A 26,643-nucleotide genomic window follows, 5' to 3' on the forward strand; every position below is an offset into this window, starting at 1 on the left:
TGCAGAAGTGAGATTCCAAACTTTCCAGTGCAGACTTTAAGAAAACTGGTGGTTTCTGCTTTCTGATTCTTGGACTCCAGCTGATAAACTGTGAAAGTTAAGATGTGCAGGGCAGTCACACGGAGGTGACAGCAGACTGTATTGGCATCTCCAGCTGAGTACTTGTATGATAAGAATAACTACCAAGAGTGGGAGTGAGCCGTCTTGCAAAGCATGGTGGTTCTGTTATCACATGGGACAGAAATCCCAGCCGAGCCCATTCACCCCACTAGATGATCAGAGATAATAAAAATTGGCCAGTTTGCACTACTGGCTTTGAATCTACAAAAATGGACAATTGAGATAATCTCCATACCTCTAGGTACCATGTTTATGTGGTTATTTCTTCCAATATTGAACATATAATTTTATACTATAGTTTGATCATTGCTAAGTAGAGATATGTGTGAGTCAAATGTTGGGGACTAATAATCTAGTAAGTCAGGTGGGAGAATCTGCAAACTGTGAAAACTGCTGAAAAAAACCACAGGAGAAAAACTCCTTGACTTTGGTCTCAATGAATATGACATAAAGCAACAGGTACCAGAGGAAACATTACATAAATGATACTTCATCAAACTAAAAAGCTTATTATTCACAACAAAATAACCAGCAAGATTAAAAGGTAACCTACAGATCAGGAGAAAGTGTTTGTAAATCATATCCAAAATAAGCAATAAACCCTTTTATCACTTGAAAGTGGATCAAGAATTCCAATAGCCATTTCTCTAAAGAAGACATAAAGATAGATATCAGGTATATGAGAAAGTACTGAACGTGCCTAATCAGGGAAACAGAAATCAAACCAGGTCCTGAGGATTCAGTCAGTAAAGCACTTATGTAAGTAAGTACCTGGGTTTGATCTCCAGCACACATGTAAAAAGTTGGGCATGGTGCCATATGCTTTATAATCTCAGTGCTTAGGAGGCAGAGACAGAAAGACCTCTGGAGCTCATTGGTCACTGACAGGAGGACTTCTGTTACTCATTGGCTTAGCTAGCTGGTTTAATGGGTGAGACACTGTAGTATACACATCTAGTAGAGTGCTATTCAGTCTTAAATATGGAAGTTGTGTTTTGAAAACACAGATGAAATCAAGGAGCATCCTGTTAAGCAAACTATACACATGAAAAGTACTGCACTATCTCGTTTACATGTGGAATCTAAAAGGTTAAATTCTAAAAGGTTAAGTTGTAGTGTAGAATGGTGTTTACTAGGCACTGGGTGGGGGTTGGACTAAATGAAGCAATGTTGATCAAAGGATACAAAATTTCCAACCTGAAGAATAAATAGATTCCAGAAATTCATCGTACAGTTAGGGATTGTAGTTAATGCTTGAGGATTTATTTGTATGTGTGAAATTTGCTGAGAGGAAGTTGGTCATGAGTACAAAAACAAAAGGCAACAGTGGGAAGGTATTTGTGTGAGTTTGACTTTATTGATAAGGTCAGTGTATTTGAGGATAGCAAAATATCACACACCAGAAACATAAGCAGTCTTTGTTAAAACAGCAACCACAACACAGCCAAGAAGAGTGGTAAAGGTTTTCAAATTGTCACAGTGGGGGCATTCACACATGTCTATCACACATTTCCTTATGTCCCATGCCAGAGTTCCAGGTACAGGTGACACCTGAGCTTCCAGATCAATAGGATAAAAAGATAATGTAAGAAGAGCATATAGACCTCCACTTTCCCTATCCATGTTGGGGTGAACCTGCTGTCACAATGTAAGTTACATAGTTGTCATTTACAAAGTATTTGTAGTCACTTGAAGTGTTCAGCTGGTCTCAGTGGATAGGAACATCTTTGAGGTAGAGATATAGTTTAAACAAAGTAAGGACTTTTTAGAATTGCAGAAACCTTTGCTGCCGTCTATATTTGAGCCCGTGCTTTTAATTTACATGAATACTTTAATATGGATGCTTTATTCTTTCAAATGGATTCCAAAAATTATTAGGCTTGATGACTGTCTACTTTGCACCAGGAGAAAACTGACATTGGTAGAATGGATGCAAAAGACAGTCTCATGTGTCTGCTATCTAAGGCAGGAAACATAATCAGTTCTGCTGTATTGGTAAGACAAGGACTCAGCTAAAAGTAATAGAAGACTTAGTTAAGTTGTTCCTGGGTAATTAAAGTATACACTTGGGCACCTCAAATGAACTCTAAGAACAAGGAGTCCAAGATAGGGATGGTGCTAAGCATTGTTTTAAGGGTCCTGAGATTAGATACTTTTCATCTTTATAGTCTCAGTGTTGTTCCTAAGTTGCAAACGCAAAGCTGTTATAGAAGGGAAGAAAAAGAAGAGCTGAAGAGAATCCCTCTCTAAAATCTTCATCCCACACATCATGACAGACTCTGGCAGGGTCACCTTGGCTGCAGTATTGGAGAAAAACATGAGAGAGGGGCAGGCTAGAATAGTGTTGAATAACCAACTTGCAAGGTGTTACATGTTGGGAGTGAACATAGGACACAATGGAGCAATGTCACTCAGACTAGGAAGGTTAGGAGAGGCTCCAAGATAAAAGGAACACCGGAGCTGCTAGACCAATGGGAGAAAAGGCCATTCTTCAGCAGAGGAAATGGGATATTTAGAGATAGAATGAGCAGAGCCCATCCTGGGGTGAGTCTACATTCATGACAGCTGAGCAGTGCCTGAAAGCCATGTGAAGAAATTGGGTTTGATCATGTAAATATTGAGAAAGGTTTTCAAGTACAGGGAAGACATCAGGTATTTGTTTTGGGGGAAGCACAAAACTGGTAGACAATCAACCGAGGCTGCCACCAGGAGACGCGTGAATGTATCAAGGGAACAAAATAAGGTCCCCCTCATCGGCAATGACAGTGTGGCAGGGGAAAGAGGTGCAGCTTTTTGATGCATTGAGAAAGAAATGACATCTGCTGGATCACTGCTTAATTATGAGGGTGAGGTGGCTTCAGGTTGCTTCCTAGACTTCCTGCTGCAGAGGGGGATGGGGCCATTTGCTGAGGTAGCATCAGATGCCAGGAGACTGAGATCGGAGAGCAGAGGGATCCAGCCCTGCTTGCTAACATCAGTATCAAAGCTAGCTCCTTTCTCAAGTCTTGTCCCTTTTATCCATTCTCCATCTGAAGACTGAATACTCTTTTAGGAGTAATGAGACAATAATATCATTGCATTATACTTAGATCCTGCAACAGCTCGGTGGGGTGTGGTGACTTTCCAAAGAACAGGAAGTGACCTAGAAAACAATAGAACTTGGCTTTGATTTTGTCTGGTCCAGTAGATGACAGAGTGTTTCATCAATCAGTACACTGGTTTCATGTTTCATTGTGTATTCCATACTTTGCCCTTCAGAACCTCACATGTTTTGTCTGCATTCTGTCCTTCCTAACAGTCATCTGAAGTCATTTGGGTGAGGTTGTTCTTAACTGTGTAGAGGAAGAAATTAAAGCATGGGAATAAGAAACCTGATTCCCCATTAATTAATCCACTTATCTATTGCATAAATATTTGTGGAATAAATATTAATGGGAGTTGTTAAGATCCAGAGTGCTTAAGTGACTGTCTGAATGTTCCAGAATGACTGAAGGGTAAATCAGAAAGGAGAAAAATCTTGGTCCCATCACTATGTTCCTGATAGGAGGGGAGAATGCTTATAAAGACTCTAGGGATTTTTAGCCAGTACTGGTCTTGGATCAGGATTAACAGTAGATTCAAATTGCCCTACAGTTCATCTTTGCTCTCCATCACATACTCATTAACCTTTTAGGAGGTAGTTTCTAAAACTCTGACTGGATTCTGAGCTATTGAACAGCTACTGAATTCCATCTGACTTAATCAAAAGGTAGGTGCAGGAAGAAATGACAAGACCATTCAAACCAGTTTAATATATGTTTGACAGGGAAAGTCTATGTCTCATGTCTCAGACTACTCTGTAATTTATCATGCTGCCAAGGTGCTCTTGTCTCTCTGATCCTCCTGCCCCTGCCTCCCAAGTCTAGGATTACATACTTGTACCATTGAGTCTAGACTGACATGAAATGTAAAAGAAAATGATGGTTAAGAATGGGATGTGCAAAAAGTTTCCCTTTTCACCCATAATATGGAGATCTGTGGCTGTCAGTGGCTAGACTTGTCTTAGTAATAGGTACTTCTATGGTTGCCAGAGAAGAGATTAATTTGAAATGAATTATTTGTTTCTTTGAGTCACTCATATTTAGAAGACACCATTTGATATGGTAAATGTATTCTATACTTGTTCTACCTCCTTGGAAAGGAGGTTAAAAAATAGTTCCCCTTTCCTCAGACCAAATAGAAAAGCAATTAAACTGTAAAGTTTTTGCAAACTAGAAGAACTCTGTGGGTTGGGGTGCATCATCTTCTCACCCATTCACATTTCACCTTGTGTTAATGCACATGTAGATATTTTAACTAATGTCATGGTTCTAATGATAAATATCAGACTTGCTCATCTCAGAAAGTATCGTTAGTTATTCTCTGCACCTGTTAAAGGTCAATGAAAGTATGTGTGGCAAATTGTGGGTGTACTGGATGAAAGCCAGTTGTCCACCTTCCAGACAACCTGACAACATAGCATTGTCCCCTTGGATGTACCAGCATCTGGTCTTCAGTTTTACATTTCCAGAGGGGGCTGTTTTTATCTGTGCTTCAGCATTTATCTGACTCATGGAGACTGACTTGAGCTCAACCCCCCCTCTCTCTGTCTCTCTCTCTCTCACACACACACACATACACACTAACACACTCACACACTAACATACACACACTAACACACACCCCACATCCTGAATTCTAACTAGTTGATTTGTAATGAGTAATAAAAATGTCAAGCACACCAGACAGCCAAATGAAAGCATTCTCCCTCTTTGGAAACCATATGGGAAGCCAGCTTTTGATTAGAATGTTTGGACTCAGAGCAAGGGGAACTGGTGACTTGAATACAGCAATTAATGGCCACAGACTCTGCAATGGGACTCTTGCAGTGGTAGGCAACAGAGACACAAGGTCATCTTAGCCAAAGAATAAGTTTGTTTAAAAAAAAAAAAAAAGAAAGACCCCAATGACACAAGTGGAAAGTCTGTGGGGGAGCCTGCAGTCAGGACTCCAGTCCTGCAGCATTGTCTTCCGTGAGGTACAGACAGGACATTCTGTGACTCCTATCACAAAAGAGTGATTGGATTTTTCTATCAGTCTCTACTAAGGGAAATCCAAAGGACATCCCTAATAGTGTGAACATGGGTCTGGCTTTAGACCTATCAGCTCTGGATAGGGAAGAGAGACAGAGCAGATCCATGAGGCACAAGCTTGTCCCCAGTGGTTCCCAATTATAACCTCAAGTCACTGTAGGTTGCCATTGAGTCTGAGTAGAATACTGACACTGAGATCCTCCAGTTCTACTCTAGACCTGACAGATATTCCTATAACCTCAGGTTCCTAGACATTGGTAAGGACCAAGAGCATATGAATACTCATTCTTTCACACCTTTGTAAACATTATAAAGTTTTCAAAGCAGCAATCTAAGGGCAATGCATTATTTTTCAGTCTACGTTTCACCCATTACTGGATTTATGACTAAATTGGTTGTCTAAAAGCAATGAGCCTTACTGATTTCTTTTGCAAATTACCTGAATGTTGCCCAGGTCAATATTCCTTTGAGATTCTTCTTCTTCTTCTTTTTTTTTTAACCACTGCTTTACAAGAGTTTAAAATCTGTTATTGATTCTGTCTTAGTAAAATGTATGCAAATATCGTCTATAACTTTCCTTGTAACTTTATGTAGGGTATTGTTTGGCCAGTAGAAGTAAAGACATATGAAATATCATACCTACATTGCCACTCTTTGTTAGAAAAGGGTAAACTACATCATATAATAATCTTGTATCTAACAACCTTCTTGGGACTAGCTTTGTACATTTTGTGGATTATCTTGGATTTTTTAATCTTTTTAGCTTTGGGAAATACAAGTTTGCATCCCAACTCAATCACTGTAGGACACCCATTCTTTGTTTTATTATCTGGGCTTTACAGTATATCTTAGAAATACCCATGCATTGCTTGTAACATAAGGCTAGCTGGTTGTTGCAGCACCCTATTGATCACTGTTTTGTCATTAAACCTTTCCTATCATAGCCGCACAGCCATGCGTAAGCAGCTTGATTTCTGAGCTCTGGAGTCTATCCTGCTGGCTTATTTGTATACTCCTGAAGCAACAGCACTGTCTAAATTACTGTGACTCCATAGCGCTCCTTTGTACCTTGATGGAGTGAGTTTCACCAGTTCATTCTTCTTTTCCAAATCGTCATCATTCCATTTGGCATTTTATGGAATTCCATGTCTATTAGAATAATTTTTTGACAAGTTCCATGAAATACCTTGTGTTTTGTTTCATGACATTTAATTAGTTAGATGAAATGATCATCATTAGTGATTCACATCATTCACAAGTAACCAACAAAATGTATGTTTCCGTTGGTGTACTATTATATAGCTTTGGTTATATGTATTCTAGGACATTTAGAGAATGTGCTAGAATTGTGAGAGCTTTCCACTTATATGTTGCCCTCTTTGCTAGTACAAGGGTAAACTACTTCGTATAATGATCTTGTATCTGACAACTATTTGGGGACTTGCTTAGTACATTTTGTGTATTCTCTTGGATTTTTTTAATCTTTTCAACCTTGGGAAGTAAAAATTTGCACCCCCCTCAGTGATTGTAGGGCACTTGTTTTCTGTTTCATTTCCTAGTCTCCACAGTGAGTCTTTAAACAGAAAGGCTGATGGGGGGACTCAGTCAGGGGTTGGGAGCATTTCCGGAAGAAAAGATATTCATGAGCTTAATTTTGATTCTCACTGTTTTCATCCTACTAGTGTTACCTATTTCCGCTTCTTTTAATTATGTTGGATTTTCCTGGACTAGAGGCAATCACAAGTAATCCCATCCAGTTAATCCTACTGAGGGAAAGGGGAAGTGTGGGACGTTTGCTCATTATCTTAATTCAAGAGTACCATCTTTTGTTAGACCACTGAAGCATTGTTAGACCATTGACATTGGGGGTGGAGTGAGAAGTGGAAGGCCTGCTGATGCTGTGATGTTCTTACAGGACCAGCAGCCTTCATTTCTGGTGTTTAGTTTCTCAACGTTTTTAACTCTCTTGGTTGCCTCACTTAGTTTCAGAAACAGTGCCTTCCCAGAACTGTCATTTTGGTCATTCCTGCTTGAAATCTGTGGTTCAAATACTCTGATCTCAATATCTCCCCTATCAGGGTAGGATGTTGTTTCTGGAGGTGATGTCCATGGTGCTCTGTGTAGCCATAGGCAGTTGTTACCTTCCGTCCTCCTGCGATCCCTGTCCACACTCTGGTCCAGTGTGGGTTTTGATCTAGCTGTGTGGACAGGATTGTTAAAACCTATCCGAACACAAGTTGAAAGCTATTGAGTCAAAATCAATATTATTACAAATGTAAAGATTCCATCTGGCTTTTGTTTACAATTCTAGACTCAGAAAATACCTCATCCTATGAAATAAAATAGAGTGTTCTGATGAACTGAGTGGACAGGTTGTTTTGATAGAGATTAAGGAAGAAAGCAGAAACAAAGGAATTGGCTGTTTCAGAGTTTTTTCCTTGTAAATGGGATGGGTCCTCCAACTCCTTGAAATATCACATCAACAATTTAGTTGGGGCTAGATGGCATGGAATTTATCATGACCAGTTCCATTTTGATTTGATCTGTTGGTTCTGGTGCTTATGAATTTATTTCAAGTAGTATTTTCCACGCTGTTCTCCCTTTCCACTATGTTCTACTTAAGTACAAGTATGTAATTTAATTCTCTTTATTGTTGACCCATATTTGTTTGAGGTTTTGGAGGATACAGGTAAATTTAGGATTAAGAAACCAATAATGAAAGGATGTTTTACAGTCCTCCTCTGTAACTGTAGACTAATAATTTATTGTTGGGGATTCTGCTTTTATTCTACATTATATATATTATATATTTAGATTCTTATACATATTATTGGTGAGTTGCTTTTTTAATTATGTGTAATGGTCTCTATGAGTAGTGGGTTTTTAAAAAATGTCTTTTACATATGCTACTCCCAGAAGAAAATAGCTCTTAACTGATATGAGTATGTGTTTTTGCATATTTTCACTTTCAAGATATTTTTGAAAATAATTTTAAGTATTAAGGCATACAGATGGGCCTTTAAGAAGTTCTGTGATATGCAATTTAAGCCCAAAAAGGTATTAAAGCCTTCTCTTTTATAGAGATTGCTGTTTTCCTACTCCTTTAATTCTCTTCCTTCTTCCCTTCCGTCCTCCCTCCCTCTCTTCTTCCCTCCCTCCCTTCCTTCCTTCCTTCCTATTTCATTTACTGTTAAAAAGTTAAAAAGTTGAACAACCAATTCATTTTATAATTTTTATTTCTACTTGGACAATTTCATTCATGTGTACAATTTATCTTAATCACATCCAACCTCCTCACTAGTTGGATCCCCTGCTTTCCCTTCTACCTTCATTTTGTCTCCTGCATCTCCTCCCTATTACTCCTTAGCCTTCTTCTATTTCTATAGCAACCCACTGACCACTGAGTTTGGTTCGTGCTGACTGTATACTCATTATTGTGGGACTGTCCAACACAACCATAAAGAATAATGCTGGTTTCCCTCTCCCAGCAGTCCCAGAGCCAGTAGCTCTTCTCCCATTCACTTTGCAATGTTGACTGACTTGTTCTTGTGCAAGGCTCATGCTAGTAATCACAGCTGCTGACACTCATAAGTACAGTGACTATGTCATGTCCAGAAGGTAGCATTAAACAGAGCTCCCCATCTTCAAGATCTTAAATTTTTTTCTACCCCTCTTCTCTGATGGTCTCTGAACCTGAGGAGGGGGCTGCTGATATGTAACACTTATTCTCAGCACTTCTGACCAGTTATGAGAATCTGCAGTTTCTGCTACCCACTGAAAAAGGAAGCTTCTCTGACCATGGTTGAGAACTGAACCACTCTATGGGAATAATTATGGGGGGGGGATAGTCTGTGATTTCAGCCACCTAGGTGTCTTCTACAATCTTTTTAGTCATCATCTGGCAGAGAATGTGGTGACATGGGGTCAAAAAGATCTTGAGGCAAGAAGTGGGTGATGTAGAGAATCTGGGGAATACAGAGCACTTAAGATGTGCACATGGGACTTTGTAGCTGTGGGTGTTAGTACAGGAGCACAGAAGGTTATGAGGAAGTGGAAATAATTGAAGGAATGCTTGCTAGGGATAGGTAATACTGTAAAGATGGTCTGGGACTTAAACATCATTAGTGCCATCCTTCCTGAAATGTGTTTCACGTCAGTGTTTTTTGGGGGGTGGCATTCTTTTCCTGACTTCTTGGCTTCTCCTTCTTAGGTGTGTTTTAACAACCTACTCCGAAGATTATACTCCACAGTACAATTACCCACCGCCTGTAAGTACAAGAGTCACATTCTCTACAAATAGTGCATAAGTGGGGAAAAGGGATTACTGAGACTTATAATGTTACATTTATTAAGAAATACTCTCTGCTGCTGAAAATCAATACGATGTTTTATATCTATGATTTACTTTTGGAAATTAATGGATTTTTTTTTAGGGAAGAAAATATCTAAGGGTTCTAAATACCTAAGGCATATTAATCATTTTCTCTCTTGCTTATTTATTGTTTCTACCTGAATGGAACTTGTATGAAATGAAAACCACCTTTCTATTTATTTTTATCTTATATGCACTTAGAAGTATGGAACGTAATTTAGCTCTTGGAAATTGAGTGTTGCTGTTATGAAGTCCAGTTGTATGGCTTGAACATATTTACATTTAACAATTAGGCAACAGGATTAGAGAGAAAGCTTCACTTTTAAGGCACTTGGGTAGCCAGAGAAAAATCCTAGGTTGATCTCAATTATGAAGCATTGGGGGAAGAAAGGGAATAAGAAGATGGCGACGGGAGGGGGGGAAAGAGAAAATATACAACTAAATAAAAGTGGCTTCCTATTGACTTTACCTTTTGCATCGTAAACAGGAAAATACCTATGAAATAAAATTAAAATATTTAACTGCTGACAAAGAAGATTTTAAAATGCCATTATTGTCTCAAATAGTGTGATTTTTCTACTATTAGCCCAACCAAGATAAGTTAAACTGTGTAGTAACAAGGATGAATAAGATCAAAATTTTCCAGCTGGGTAGTGTGACACATACCTTTAATCCCAACACTCTGGAGACAAGAGAGGCAGATCTCTATGAGTTTGAGGCCAGCCTAGTCTCCAAATTGAGTTCCAAGACAGCCAACACTGTCTTGGACAGAGAAAACCTGTCTCAAAAAACAAGTTTTTTTTTCTTCTCACAATACTATTCAGTAAATTGTAAAAAAAAAAAGGAAAGCATACAAATAAGCAACACAGCATAAAATAATTTCTTGAAGAGTTTTCCAGGCCAATGGAAAAAAAATGTGGCAATTTAGCACCCCCTCAAACAAACCAACAAACCAACAAAAACAAAACAAAACAAAACAATCCAAATAAACAAAAAACAAAATAAAAAAACCCAGAATTTCTTACTTGCTCCTCCCTCACCAAGAGGAGATTATTTCTCTGTCTCTAGAATTGGGGCTGTCAGGTGACTGATTTGGTGGTCAGAACATGACAAAAAGGACTTTGTGGTAGCTAGTTCATCTTTTGCAGGCCTGAGTAACTAGGGGGAAGTGGAGAAGGAGCACTGGAGGGCGTGGCTTGAGATAGAGGAAAGCATTTTGGGTAAGGCTAGAGTCTATTTGCAGCTTCTGGTTGGCTGCAGCTCCTGAGGAACTCAAGAAGAGAATGGAGTTGTTGAGTTCATTTGCTTGCTAAAAACAAAAAGATCCCAAGAGCTGATACAAAAATCATGAATGTGTAAGGTGTACGGTTTTTCCTCCCGTCGCTTGTCTGGTCCCGCTGCCGCGCCAGCCCCAATTAACACACTGAGACTCTGTATTTGATATAATTCTGTTGGCCCATTACTTGTTTCTTATCGGCTAGCTCTGTCTTAAGTATTAACCCATTTCTGTTAATTTAATATTTTTACGTGGTCTTCTTACCGGGGAAAGGGGCCAGCGTCATGTCTCCCCAGTCTCTCCATCTTGACCCTTACTTACTACTTTTTCTTTTCTCCTTGTCTCCTAGTCCCACCTATCTTGCTTTCCTATTGGCCAACAGTGCTTTATTCATTAAACCAGTATGAGAAACATATACAGAATGACATCTCCCATCATGAATGAAAGACACAAGACTGGAAAACTGATCATAAATAAAATGGAAAAGTTTAGTATAACTAAAACCTCAAAGGATTTTTGCTTTTTATCAGAATTTAAGATTATAAGGTTATTTGAAAGAGCAAATAGAATCATGTTTTGAAAAAAGTTGTAAAGCCAATTTAACTTTTCCAATTTAAAGAAGAAAATAAATTAATGATACTAACTTTATTGGGTGTTACTTTCTCACTAGGATAATGTTAATACATTATAACCACAGGTAGAATTGTACAGCCTTTACATTGTTCATGAATAGTACTTATTAAAACTTCATTGAAGGTTAAAAAGGTAACATCAATATGTTTATTTCATCAAAACCACGTGAAAATATAGAGGAAATTAAAAACTTGGAGAAGCCCTCAAAATGGTGGCAAATTGGTCATTGAATATGAAATTTTGGTGATTTTTTAAAAAAATCTCTATATATTTTTTAGAATTTTCCAGTGTAACAGGATATATGTAAAAGCTTGTTTTTAAAAGTTAACGAGATGACTGAGTAGAAAAGCTTTCTCCAGCAAGCCTGGCAACCTGAGTTCCTCCCTAGAACCCACATGGTGGAAGGTAGACGGAAAGAAATGATACCCAAAAGTTGTCCTCTGACCCCCATACACGTTAAGATGCACTCCCCCTCCACGATAAATAAACACAAGGAGAAGCACAAGGAAATGAATGCATGCTTCCAAAATGAATTTCGGACCTGTTTCCTTACTTTTCACAAGCTCTGGCTCTATCTTTAAACCAAAGGAAGTGGTGGGTTCTAATTTCATGTCTGGTGTGTGATAAAATACTAACAAAAGCCTTCACTATAGCCCATCATTGTGGGAAAGTTATAGCAGCAGAGGCTTGAAGGAACTAGTCATGTCACATTGTCACATTGTCTTACTTACTTTTCCATTGCTGTGATAAGACAGCATGCAAGGGTAGAGTTTGTTTGGTGTTTAGATACAGAAGGTTAGAGTACATGGTTGCATGCATGGCAGCAGGAGGCAGGATCATCCCTGGAAAAGTAGCTGCAAACTTATATCATCTTGATCAACAAGTGTGAGGTGTAAAGAGAGAGAGAGAGAGAGAGAGAGAGAGAGAGAGAGAGAGAGAGAGAGAGAGAGAGAGAGAGAGAGAGGAGTGAAGGAGGGAGGGAGAGAGAGGAGGAGAGAGAATGGCAAGCAGTTTCTTTGAAACCTCAAAAACTGCCCCCAGTGATGCATCTTCTCAGACAAGGCCATACCTCCTAATCCTTCCCAAATAGTTCAGATAAAGGTTCAAATATTCTAAACTATGAGCCTATGAGGGCCATTCTCATTCTAACCACCGCTTAACATTTACAATCAAAGACATACAGAAACAAATGTCATGCTACCTGCTTGCTGTTTTTGCTCAGCTAGCTTCCCTTACTCTTTTACAGTTCAGGGCCCAGTTTAAGGTGCATCTCCCACCTCAATTAACCATTAAGACAATCCCCCACAATCATGACCACACACCACCCTGATACAGGTGATTCTTTGGTAAGGCTGCATTCCCGGCTATTTGGGTAACACAAATTGGTCTTGAAGGGGAAAGAAAGAAAGAAAGAAAGAAAGAAAGAAAGAAAGAAAGAAAGAAGAAAGAAAGGAAGAAAGAAAGAAAGAAGGAAGGAATGAAGAAAGGAATGAAGGAAGGAATGAAGGAAGGAATGAAGGAAGGAAGGAAGGAGAAGGAAAGAAAGAAGGAATGAAGGAAGGAAGGAAGAGAAAGAAAGAAAGAAGAAGAAAGAAAGAAGAAAGGAATGAAGGAAGGAATGAAGGAAGGAAGGAGAAGGAAAGAAAGAAGGAAGGAAAGAAAGGAAGGAAGAGAGAGGAAAGGAAGGAAGAAAGAGAAAGAAGAAGAAAAAGAAAGGAAGGAAGGAAGGAAGGAAGGAAGAAAGGAAGAAAGAAGAAATAAAGGAAAGAAGAACACAAAGTCAGGTGTGTAGGGAAGCAAGGGTAGATCTGGGACGTGTCCGGAGTGTGGATACGATCAAATTATGTTGTACAAAACTCTCAATGTGGAAAAACAACTCGCCAAGGCAATACTAGGTTGTGCCAAATTGATAGTGAAAACTACCCAGTACAGGCACCTAATTAAAACACCACAGAATATGAAGAACAAAATATAAAGAATGTGATCTGTGTTCTTGGAACACATAAGTGTTTAGCCGTTCTTTTCACATTGTCAGCATCCTTTCTAATATTTCTCCCTTTGCTTGCTTCCATGGTTGCCGTACAACACGCCAGGGCAGTTGTCTGGCTTCAACTGCAGACTTTTGTTCATGCACTTTTATTTTGTTGACAAAATAATTGATTTTGAGGCTTGATTTTAGAGCTGCTTTTCATAACACATTAATGAGTGTTTATGGTATTATATTGTGATTGGATATTTTACATTGTAACAACTGATGGTTAAAACACAGTGGGGTAGCGCTGAACTCTGACAGTGAAATTAGCATGCTCAAAACAAGTGTATAATTCACAGAATACTGACAAAGAAAGCAGAATAACTGTTACCTTGTTAGAGACTTCACCATGTGATCTTATCATGAGTTGGTTTCTCTATTCATTCAGCCTATAACCTTCACATATGCAAGTATCAAACTATTGTGAAAGCATTGAGATTCACATTATTTCACATGTTTGTGAACTGAGACTTTGTTTTTACACTGGTCTTTTTCATCAGCTCACCCCATATTTGTAAGGCAGAATGTGGAAAGTAAGGGGAATGCAACTGGGTGAAGAACTGAGTCAGCATTCCTGGGGTGTATAAGGCAAGGAATCCTTTTAGCTAGGGACGAACAAAATGAAAATAGATTTAAAAAGAGAGAGGACCTGGGAGATGATTCAAGCAGGCAAAAAGCTCCTTCCACCAAGGCGTGACAACCTGAATTCTACTCCCAGAACCCACACAGAAGGAGAGCTGACTTCCACTAGTTGTCATCTAGTCTCTGAACACACACACACTCACCTTATACAAGTTTTTGTTTTATGACCAGGTGACATTTTGGATTAAAGACTTCAGCAGACTTTTCATTCCATCCCTTTGAAAGCTCGGCAATATTTTAATTCTCCATTCATCTGATAAGTCACTAATATTCCAGGATTGTATTATAGGAAAGGCAGATTCTGAAGTGCCATAATTTTTCCACAGGAAGAGGTCACCATTGTTCTGATGGCCATGTTTCTAACAGTAGTTAGGTACCATACCCCTTTGCCTCTAGGCAAGGTCACAAAGCTCAGTTATGCTTCAGAGGATTTGGGACTAGGAGAGATTTTAATTTCTTCTTTTTAACTGTTTGGTTTCTATAGAAAATACATGTGTGTCTTTTATAAAGGAGAAAAGGTATTTTAAAAATTGAGATTTCTAGGCTTCAAATTTACATGTGGTATATTATATTATTTGGTTATAAATACAAATCATTATCAAAGAAAGATGTCCTCATATAATACAGTCTAAGGAATAAGAAAAATGATGTGTGTTTTTCATATGATTTGGAATGACAGGCCTAATGTCAGCAGCTAGTGATCCATAGGTTGCTGTGAGTATTACTGCCCGGAATCTTTGTTTGCTTGTTTGTTTGTTTGTTTGTTTGTTTGTTTTCAAGACAGGGTTTCTCTGTATTGCTTTGAACCCTGTCCCGGAACTAGCTCTGTGGACCAGGCTGGCCTCTAACTCGAACTCACAGAGATCTGCCTGCCTTTGCCTGCCGAGTACTGGGATTAAAGTCATGCACCACCAACTCCTGGCTACTGCCTGGAATCTAAATGCTGTGATTTACTTTAAAAAGTCAGTTTATCTTTTAGAGTGATTGTTCATATAGATCTTCCTATTTTCTTCATAGAAAACCTTATTAAATTGACTACATTTGTTAATTATGTAGCAATTTAGATTTGTACTCACAGTCTCAGCTCCTTTACACCTCTTATGAAATGTCCTTATGTTTGAGTGTCTAGAATTACAAAACTGCCTTTTCCTTTAGAAGATGTATTCAGTAAAAAAGAAATAGTAAATTCTACCTCAATATATAACAAAATCCCACTAGTTACATATTTATTATTGTTATATCAGATGATTACTGTTATTTTTGTAATATAGCCATTGAGAGGAAACAACATCCAGTAGGAATCAAGTCACTGAAGTTTAATGAAGAAATAAGGTCTGTCACCTAGTGTCACCCAGGGTAGGTAAGGCAGATTCTTGCTCATTTTCTCCCATGGTGTCCTGCATGTGTGCTTAGAAGACAGGAAATCTATAAAAATATGTACTTTGGTTTTGTCCAATGTGACATTCACATCAGTATGCTTGCTGCTTCAAATGCCTTTTAAGAGTAAATAAAGTACCCAAAATGAATGCACTTACGGGCACAGAATGGAAGGATAGCCCTTGCTGTACTAATGCCAGGCAGGCAATGACTGTCATTACAGTACACACAAGGTAGTTTACAGTGGCTGATTTGGCCAGGCAACGACCCATTATACATGTTTATGGATGAGCTGGATGGATGGACAAAGACTGCTTTCAAATTACAGCACAAAATTAGGCAGCTGACAATGTTTCAGAAGACTGGTCTCCAACTGAAAATGACCTTAAAAAATAAAACTATCAAATGAGAAAGGAACCAAGGAAACAAATGAAATCAGTAATAATAGACCATCAGAATGGCCCATTGGAAGGTTTGGAAAACTTGGCTGAAGATTAGATACAGACATTGATTAAGAAACAGCAGAATCATTTTATCGGGGGGAAAATAATGCAGAAGATAATGGTGTGCAGGGTACCCACATAACTTCTGGGAGAGTTAGTAGTGGTTTGTTCTTAGAAGATAGGCAACTGTGCATGGAGTGTGATGATGGGATGAGTTTGGGCCAACCAGTTATGTAAAGATACTATAAGTAGTGTGCTTCAGTCTATATGACAAAACCTGTCACTTGTCATTCAAGTAAGTGGAGGTCAGCTGTGAAACGTACTCACGGAAGCCTATTGTGTCCTACTAGTCTGACTTTCCATGATCCATCAAAGAGAAAGAAGGAAACAGAACAAAAGGATGGCAAGAAGAAACCTTCTCAGCCAGTTTCCCCCGGGCTAGCCTCCTTCTCGCTGTAACTTCAGTGGTTTCCTCATCTAACCAGGCAGTTTAGCACCCAGCATCCCTTCTTCTTTGCCTTGTATCAGCATGTTTTCTTGAACTCTCTTAACCCTTTTCTGAGCAAACTATGCTAAGGTAACTGGAAATTGATTCATCTCACTGTGTTTTGTTAGGTCTTGATTTGTCTATCCTTTCCAAGCTAGTTTTATTGGTGTCCACTGAATTGGTCAGTCTCCCTGGTTCTTGTAGACCTACAACCCTCTCCTTGCTGCACTGTCCCTATTTCTTCATGACTTCTCTTTTGGGCACCACTGACATTTGTGTTCCAGAACAGTGCTCTCTAGTTTTATCCAACCTCAAAGAATTCATCTGCCCCATTAGCTCTGCACCCATCATTCTAGACATACAGGTTTTGAGTATACAATTTAAATCTTACAGGAACATTTCAAGAAATATGCAGAGATAGCCACATAACTTCTGTTAAAGTCAACCACTGTTTATTCTCTGAAGATGGACGACTGATGTGGGATATGCTGTGAATATGTGTTGCTTTTATTGGTTGATGAATAACGCTCTTTTTGCAAATGGCCAGGCAGAATAGAGCCAGGCAGGAAACCCAGAGAGACGGAGAGAAAGAAGGCAAAGTCTGGGAGATGCCATGTATCTGCTATATAAGTAAGATGCCAGAACATTACCAGTGATAAACAGGTTAGTAAAAATGGGTTAATTTTGTTGTGAGAGCTAGTCAGTAATATGTCTGAGCCATTGGCCAAACACTTATGATTAGTGTTAAGACTCTGAATGTTTATTTGGAACTGGCAGGTGGTAGAGAAACCTCCATTTACATATGGTGCCAACATGGGGCATGTACATCCACATAAGCCTAAGGGGAAAAAAAAAACCAAAAAAAAAAAAAAAATAGGTTCTGAATACACAGAAACAGAGACATTCTGGGCTTTGTCATCTCACTGTCTCATGCAGGCCACTGTACAGAGACACAACAGCATGCTACCTTGAGAATAGCATTACATATTTCCACCATGATACACAAAGGCATCTCTAAGCCTCGCAGCATGCTGCATGGCAGATTTAACTTTTGTTCTTACAGACAAAAAAGGTTTATAGACAGTGTGCCACAAGCTGATTGGTGGCAACACATATATTTTAGAGGTATCTTAACTTCAAAATTTGGGTCTAGGGTTATGTTGCTTTGGAAAAGAGGTTCTAGTTTTGTTTCCATAATGATGAGGAGCTGTGGTCTCCTTCCAGGGTATTGCAGCTTGATCAAGCATGATCCCCAGAGAGGTCTCCCACTAACACAACCAATATTTAACCGTAATTGTAAATTTTCTCAGAATCTCCATTAAGAATACCAGTGTTCCTAATCAGCAGGAAGTACTACAGAAAGCTATACCCAAATTCCCAAAATGATTGTTTATTATAAATGTTTGTTTTCATTTAAAGGGGGGTTGGTTATAAATGGTTAATGTTCATAGTCAATCTCTTTCTAAAGAAAAAGGGGGCATATGATATACTTTATGCTGGACATGCAGGACCCACAGGAAAATGGCTGCCGAACTTGCCAAAATGAGATGAGATAGTCAGTCCTTCAGGGTTCTTGCTTCATGGAAGAGTCTGCCAGACATTCTACAGGGCACATAAAAACAACTAACAAACTGCCAATATAGGCAGGACAGTTTCAAATTTCATTTTCACTGAGAATTCTACCAGACACTGTAGGCCTATAGGCTGAGGATGGATGCCCCAATGTTACTTAAGAACTTTGGGTGACTGTGCAAGCAGCCAGATATCTCTTTCATTTCTAGGGTTTTGAAAGTTGCTTACAATGCACTTCCTGTTTACTTAGGATACTATATCCTTCTGGGTCTTTGGAGTTGAAGACTTATAATAGTTTTCCTTCATTATGATAAAAGATAAATTAGATATAAAACTTTAGATTCACAAATATGTATAGAGTATCTATCTTTAATTTTAATTTTGCCAAATACAAATAGACTAAATACTGTAACTGTAATTCTTGCTTGATAATTATTTTATAATTTTACTATGTTAAAGTTAAAACCTCCTTTTTTTAATTAGAAAAGGAGAGACAATGTCCTTCTGTATGCTGTGAATATGTGTTGCTTTTATTGGTTGATGAGTTAAGCTGTTTTGGCCAATGGCCAGGCAGAAGACAGCCAGGCAGGAAATCCAAACAGTGATAGAGGAAAAAAAGGAGCAGCCATGAACTGCTACAGAAGCAAGATGCCAGAAACATTACCTGTAAGCCACAGTCATGTAGTACACAGATTAGTAAAAGCAGGTTAATTTAATTGTGACAGCTAGTCAGTAATATGCCTGAGGCCTTGGCCAAACAATTATAATTAATATTAAGCTTCTGAGTGTTCAATTGAGGAACTGGCAGACAAGAAGATAAACCTCCATTTATAGGCACTCCTTTATCCTACATTAATCAACATGTTAACTAGAGCAAGGACACATAGCTATGATACAGTTTTCAACCTCTGGGAAATTAATGGAGTACAATTATATAATCCACAGTCCACAACAGATACCATCCATGGTCCTGTGATGTTCTCTTCAGCTATTTTCTCCCTGCCGATGATCACTGCTGCATGTAGGGCACTGACTCCTCTCCAGGCCATCTGTCCCATCACACCGTTTTCCAAGTAAACATTTTGTACTGATGCCATCTCAAATTAGAAATGTCTAAAGTGTGTTTCATAATTATCCCATAAAAGAAGTCTTCCCCATCCCTGTGTCTTATTCTTTTTAGTGGTGTTACAACTCTCCCGGCTTTGCAGATTTGATGCTATGAATCATCCTTGATTCTTTGTACCCAGTTAGCCATGAAAATGCTCTAAGCTCCTTTTATGAAATATCCTTTGTCTACATTCTGCAGGAACCTCTGCAGTAATGCCTAGTATATACACATGAAGCTCATACTTCCCAGTTATCCTTATCTATAGAAAGCTCAGATAGATCTTTCAAATCCTAGTCCTGCCTCGGCGAAACAGGTAGAAATCATGGTCTGGGTAGCACTGAATACTGGACCTGCCAACAATCTGTAGTAATTCAAATGCCTATTCCTACATATAATTATAAACACTCTCCCATACCCACTAAGAAAACATTAGACAAAGATTTTAAGTATTCTGTTAGGGAGTTGAGCATATAATAACTGACTGCAGCTAGTGTTTGAAGAGGAAGAGAGTAACTGGTAGATAGCCTTCTTACCAACTCTGTTACAGTGGAAAACAACTCCTCTCTCCAGATAAAACCTCATTTTCATGTCACAACTTAGTTATTGTAAGGAGTATTTCCCTCTCCATATTTCTCCCTTTCTCTCTCTCCCTTCTATAGCTACTTGAAGTTTTTGTAAAGACAGGATCTCACAATGTAGCTCAAGTTGTCCTCAAGTCAAGGTAGTCTTTATGCCTTAGGCTACTGTGTGTGTGTTACAGGAGTGAGCCACTGTGCCCAAACCCATCTCTCTTAAAAATACTCTCACTTTCTCAAATATCATTTCCCATTGTCTGTGTGCAGCGAAGAGCTGAAAAATCAGAGCCAAGACTACTATCCTTCCCAAGTCCTGTTCTAAGTTTGGCCTGGCTTGTGTCTGGAAACTTGACTTTTAGGATCACAATTCTCTTATCAGAATGGCTCTCTGTGCCAAAGCTAAACATGCAACTCTCATGGTTTATGCCAAACACCTGTTTTTTCTTCTGCAAGTATAAAATTTTGGTGCATGCAGACTGGGGTTGGATGTGATCAGTGCCCAATAAAAACCCTGGGAATGCATTTCTAATAAGCTTCCTCTGAGAGAGGTTTTACCCTTGTCTGGGATAACAGTCCAGGGGTCTGCACCTGCTATCCTCTGGGCTTCTGCCCAGGCACCTGTTCTCCATGATCATTTTATTTTCTATCCCTTTGAGACAATAAATCATGGCTATGTGCAGAATCTACACACACAATTGCAAGTCTTCCTAGAAAATCATCAGACTCAAGGAGGATTTGAGGTTCTTGGTTCAATTTAATCTCTCTGAAAAGAGGAGAGAACATAGTGTATTAAAAGTGACTAAATATTTGTGCTCCACCCCACCAGGATGGATGCCTTTTGCTGAGAAGCTAAGTCTGCTTCCTACTGTGGAATCTGGGTAAGCTGTGTCTCTGCTGGAAATGGTGCTGTTTGACTTGTGAGGCTAGATGATGAAAGGTAATGTTCATTCCTCCTGACTCACTTTGTGTTCATTCTCAGAACTTGGTCACCACTGAGGAAGCCCAAGCAAGCACACAGGAAGGGCCTGTGTGTTCATTCCAGCCAGTAGCCTCAAGCAGGTCCCAGTGGAACCTACCACCAACTACCAACCACAATGAGAGAATGTTCCCAGGCCCTGACCCTCAAGGCATCCTCAATTTTCAGGCCATCCTTGGCTGATGCCCTAGACATTGTGTTGAGAGGTGCTATCTTTGCTGTGTTTTATCCAAAGAATCTAGAGGTGTTGCAGAATGGCTATTGCTTTATGCTACCAGGGTTGGATGGCCTTTTATGGAACAGCAGGGTTGGTAACTTTCCCTAAGTGGACATCTAGCTATAGAGATAGGTACATTCTCAGCGTCATGATGCCCGAGAAGAATGGAGTTTACATGTGGTGTTCTCTGTGTCTGTCTCTGGCAGGGTACTCTGGGCCATGTGGTCCCTTTCCTTGTTGTCACTAATGGCTAACATCTATCAATGCTAAAATTCACAGCCCTTTCCTTTCTAATCTTGGGTGAAGATGGCTTGGCTCTCTTTCCACTCTAATTGGTACCGTAGATGCCACAGAAGCCTCTGTGACTCCCATTCGGACTCTACTCCAATGCTCAGATTTGCTCTCTTTATTAACACCCCTTTTCAAAACTGCAGTTCCTTCAAGATCTTGGCCTCCCCATGATACACAAAGTGGCTCAGGATAGATGAATCTTAGAGGTCCCTTCTGCCCGACAAAGAAAGTGAAAGGTGACCAATGTTAAGAATTCTCAACTTGGTTGGAGCCAGGGAAACCTCTATGTTTTTCTGATTTCATTATAATTTCTCTACTATTCTTCTTTCTGTCCAAAACAAAGGGGCCCTTCATGGTTAAAGATAACAGATGGGGAAAGCATTGTCCTTTTCTGTTGTCCTGATTTCCTTCTCTTTCAGTTTTCTTCCTAACGTTCTTCAGACTCTGTCTTCTCTCCATATGCCATCGGAGTAAAGGATGCTTTCTGTATACATTTAAGGAAATCTGTGATCTGCTGTTTAGTGGCTGATGTTCAGACTCCTCACACCTGTTCATTTACAACAAGGATAATATCTTGCTAGGTAAAAATATCTTCTTTTGCATGCTGCAAGCTAGCGCTACTTTGGTCTTTGACTTGTATTGTTCTGAAATACATTTTATACTCCCTTTGAGCAAATGAGTGGTTGATACACTGAGGGGAAACACATTAATGATTTTTAAATCATCTCCCCCTGTTTATAGATCTGCATGTTACTCCAGCTTGCTCGTCCAGGACTCCCACCAGCCCAGCTTTGCCTTTGGGTCTGAGCTGCAGTCACTGCTGGCGGGGGTACCTGCTTTTTTCATCTCAATGCTTTTGTATTATGCATTGGAAATGTTCCTCGCTTTACTTCCCAGTGAGGCATTTTAATCTTCTCCGGTCCTGATAATTTGCTTTTGTTTCTGAATGCCCGTGTTGTTCACCTGTTCTGTTTGGCTCTTTCTGATTTCCAAGCATCCTCCCTGCCACCAGCTTACCCACTGTTTGCCTTCGCCCCCACTTTCTGGTGTGTGCTCTGTTGCCGCAGTTCTGACTCATTTCCTTGGTCCAAGGGCCTCAGTGTTCTCACGTTGCATCAGAAATTATCTCAAGATGCTTTTAGCAGGAAGCCCAAATCCCAGCATAAGCTAAATCAGGCAGTGAAGGCAATCAATTGGCTCACATTTTTGAAATGTTAGACTTTGGGAAAGGATCAATACAACGATGTGTCCTGTTTCTTATGGACTCTCCAAACTGCTCTTTGCAAGTATTGGCTTCAGTGACTGGAGAGACCCTGAGTTTTATCCCCAGCTCTGAAAATAAATAAAGAGGAAAAGAGAACTTGATCTCATGATACACTGACAGCAGGGAAGCCTCCGGTTGCAATCTGGTCTAGAAGCTCCCTCATTTAGATTGGCAAGGTCCTTAATGATTTGTTTTAATCTTTGGAGACATACTGACTTGAGGATGTGGTAAAAACATACCAATTTTCTTAGGAAAATTGATTCTGCCCCTACTTCTAGTCTGAGGTCATCCTGCTTCACACTGGCAGCTCCGCACTGGGAAAAGGAGCTCAAGGAGAGCTGGGGTGCACTCTCAACATTTTCTGTGAAAAATTAAGCTCAAGTCCTCGTTGTTTTCCAACCTCTGGTCACCTGAAATGGGCAAGAGCAGTAATATTCATGCCACGGAAACTGGCTACTGTTACACACTGGCTCATTTGCTCAACTGGCAGGCATGCTGTAGTGCATGTTAATAGGCAGCAACCTTCTTAACCAGTTTCTCTGACTTTAGAATCGCTCCTGTCAATGCACATGTCGATTTTAAACACTTTTACTGAGATATAATTCACATGCCACAGAATTCATCCCTTTTTTAAGTGTTTGGCTTGTTTCACTTTGAGTAATGTTTTCATTCATGCCATAGCATCCATCAGTATTTTATTTCTCCTGGTGCTGAGCAATATCTGTTTGTCCATCCATCAGAAGATGCTGTGTGAATTATTGAGACCCAGTTCCAACCACGGTTCTTAAATCCAGTCATTTCTTCACCGAGTTCAACAATCAGGAGAGCAGACCCTGCCTGTCACCTGGGCGAAGTACTAGAGCTGGCCCTGGTGGTGTGAATGCAGGTGAGCTGGACTGAGGGTGGAGGCAGAACTGGTCCAGCTCCCTGCTGGCTACTAGCTGAGGCAGCACTGGGAAGCTTTCCCCAGTGATGACAATAAGAGAAAGCTGGCAGACTGACCGAGCCAGCTACCACCCAGTCCCAGAACAAGGATCCTGAGGCAGTCCACCCCAACACCCACCTTACCTGTGAACTGCTGGAGCACGTGAAAGGGCTGGACCAGGAGATCCAAAGCTACAGGATCTCCATGACACAGGGCAACAATAAGATATCCAAGAGGAGTCCCAATGAGGGGCCAATTATCTTTGGTGTAGCAGAAGCCAAAGGCCTCGAACCATACCAATGTCTCATTGCAATGAACACTTGCAAGTAAAGATGTATGGACTAAAGGGTATACTGTGACTCACCAGGCCATGCTGAGATTTTGTTTTTGTTTGTTTTTTTAAATTTTTTTTAGGGGGAGGTTGCAAGAGCAGTGGGTGGGAGCAAGGAAATGGTAAGATGAGAGGGATTGGGATGCATGATGTGATATCCATAAAATTCAATAAAAGTGTTTCAAAACCCAGCCTTTTCTGTCTCTAGTCTTTTAATAGTTGTGCTTCTAGAATCATTTACCTAAGATATAACACTTTGACTTGTCATTCACCTCATAGAAATACATCACCCTCTCTGCCTATGAAATGCTATGGCAGAAACACATCAACTTTGCATTGGAAACATTCTTCAGATTGACCCCAATAAGGAAAAGAATGAGAAGATTCTGCTTCTTCTGTTTCGATAGTTTGGGCCAATAATACAAAATGCCATTTAAAGTACTTGTATATGACTGATGGACCATGTATGCCCCCATTCCTCCACCAAACCTTCCATCCATCCAACCAACCAAGTGAAAAATAGAAAAGTCCCTCCATCCTGAAAATGGCACCCAATGGCAAAGTCAAAGTCTGAACCATGTAGAACAGCATCATGGACTTATTTTATGGCTTTATGTTATCATAGTTTGTTTCTTGGGTGACACTGGTTCTTAAGTCATACAGATCTGACTTGTAACCAGCCTCAGTCACTTAGCACTGGCTTCCTTTACACTTTCTCCTGGGGTTTAGGAAAGCTTTTATTTATGTGATGAATGGGAGTAAGAATCAAACCCCAGTATCCCATTATTTGATTAGAAGACATCAACTCTAAAGTATTGTGCTCGGTCCATAATTGGCACTCCACAGAGAAATGGACACTGTGGTTGAACATATGGTTAGAATGCCATTTTTAAAAAAATCTAAGATGAGAGTGTCTTTGGTAGTCTCTAATGGTTTCATAGTTTGAATGGTTTCATTCCCATTTTGTTCTAGTGCTTTAAAATTAGAACTGATTTAAAGCAGAAGTCAGGTGATCTGTTTTTATCAGATTTTATGTTGTGGATCTGTCATCACTCCTGGTGTAGTCAGACAGATCCAGTGCTTTCTTGGGAAATGGTCAACATTAGCATCATATTTTATTACTAGGGAGCTTTTTAATGAATGGCCTAGAGATAAGCATATTAAACTATGTTGAGCTGTTTTGAGTCAAATTTCTCATAGGAATGAACCTCAGATATTGGCATTTACAATTGTCAGAAGCATGATTTAATAATTATTAAAGATTTAATATGGAATAATCCTGACTTGTCAATAAAAGATGTTGAAAGTAGTTAATCCTAATCACTTTGATTTTATTTAGATTATCATAATGCTTAAATTGGCCTCCATGCTCATACTTAGTTTAGAAAATTTGTACATGCATAATAATGTACAGTTTTAAAGTCTTACAAATCAAACTACTGTTAGCTAGATTCTTTTTTCAGGATTGGAACTACTTATAAATGCCCAGCAAGTGTTTGGTTGCTCTTCACTGAGACATTTGGTAAAACCAAATAGTCAGTTGTTGAAAATCCATTTAGCCATAAGAGCCAACCTTTGGAGCTTGTTCCTTTGGATATATACTTCAGTCACTGTTGTTTCTGTTTTCTCACCATAGGCTTGCCCACGTCAAGATGAGTACTCCATAGTCTACAGGAAGTGCCGTTCACAATTTACAGACCTCAATGGCTCCAAAAGATTTGGCATCAACACATGGCACGATGAGAGTGGGATTTATGCTAATTCTGAGGCAAAACAAAAACTCTATTCATTGGCTGGCAATCCTATTGTCCCACATTAAAAGCAATATATAAGCAATTAGACTCTCAGGCTAATGAAAAATAACCAATGTAGCAGTTAGATTCCCTTAATAAACATAGTCTTCCAATCTAAGGAAACATTTATATTCATTTTCTCATGAGCTACCCTATAATTCTCCAAATTTAGTATATGTACCACTAAGGTGAGGTACACAACTCTAGAATGTATTTATGGTTTTGGAGGCCAAGGGGGCATCAGATTCCCAGGAGCTGAACTTAGTGTGTTTTTGCCCAATATGGGTACTGGGAACTGAACTCAGGTCCTTTACAAAAGCGGTCTGTGCTTATAAACTCTGAGCCATCACCAGCCGTGTTACTTATTTCTTTTAAGATCATAAATTTTTGAAACAATTTTTTTAAAAAGAACATAATCTGAAAATAATTTTTATTTGACTCAAGAAACAACCTAAAAACTTTACTTAGAATTAATCTTTTGAATTTCTGTTTAAAATCAGCAGCAAATTTGAAAGTAGAAGTCTGGACGATCTTAAAGGTTAAAAAAAAAGATGCAAAAAATGCATAGTTCATGTGGATACTTCAATATGTCTGATAACGGTGATGTGGCACATCAGGGAAGGAATATTATGATTACTCACAAAATTCTGCATAAACATATTCTTTATTTGTTTTTCTTCATAATCCTGTTTACTTTATCAGTAACTTTACACCTGATAAACTTACCAGTATTTTTGTTGTGACAGGGCACTAGGAAATCTCATATCACTGTGTAATGAAAGCTTGCTTTTCATTTTAGAAGAACTGTGAATACTGAACAAGTTGATATAAATTCGCTCCTTTCTAGAAGACAATGTGCATGAATGATGGGTATGACTCCCTGTATAAATGTATAAATATGCACTCATATACATGCTGTATAATGTGATCTATCTTGTATAAAAAACGAGGATTTGTAATTTTTCTGTTAGCTTTCTCTAACCACCTGGAAACATACAGACTTAGAACAACAAATGGTGTTTGCTTGGGAAGTCTACTAGGTGGACTCCCTAGTCTTGTCTCATTGAGTTGGGATCTAGAGTGTTCTCATTCTGATAG

At 39.3% G+C, this 26,643-nt stretch overlaps 1 protein-coding gene across 1 annotated transcript in view; it reads left to right on the forward strand.

The window, feature by feature from the left end:
• Nucleotides 1–25,627, forward strand: part of Cfap95 (cilia and flagella associated protein 95) — a 79,238-nt gene extending 53,611 nt beyond the window's left edge. The window contains exons 5-6 of the mRNA XM_051200135.1: nt 9,442–9,499; nt 25,389–25,627. Of these exons, the coding sequence (XP_051056092.1) occupies nt 9,442–9,499; nt 25,389–25,571 (241 nt within the window). The 3' untranslated portion in view covers nt 25,572–25,627. The remainder of the gene's footprint in view (nt 1–9,441; nt 9,500–25,388) is intronic.
• Nucleotides 25,628–26,643: the final 1,016 nt, after the last annotated feature.

Source organism: Phodopus roborovskii, unplaced genomic scaffold (genome assembly GCF_943737965.1).
Source record: "Phodopus roborovskii unplaced genomic scaffold, PHOROB, whole genome shotgun sequence".
Lineage (NCBI taxonomy): Eukaryota > Metazoa > Chordata > Mammalia > Rodentia > Cricetidae > Phodopus > Phodopus roborovskii.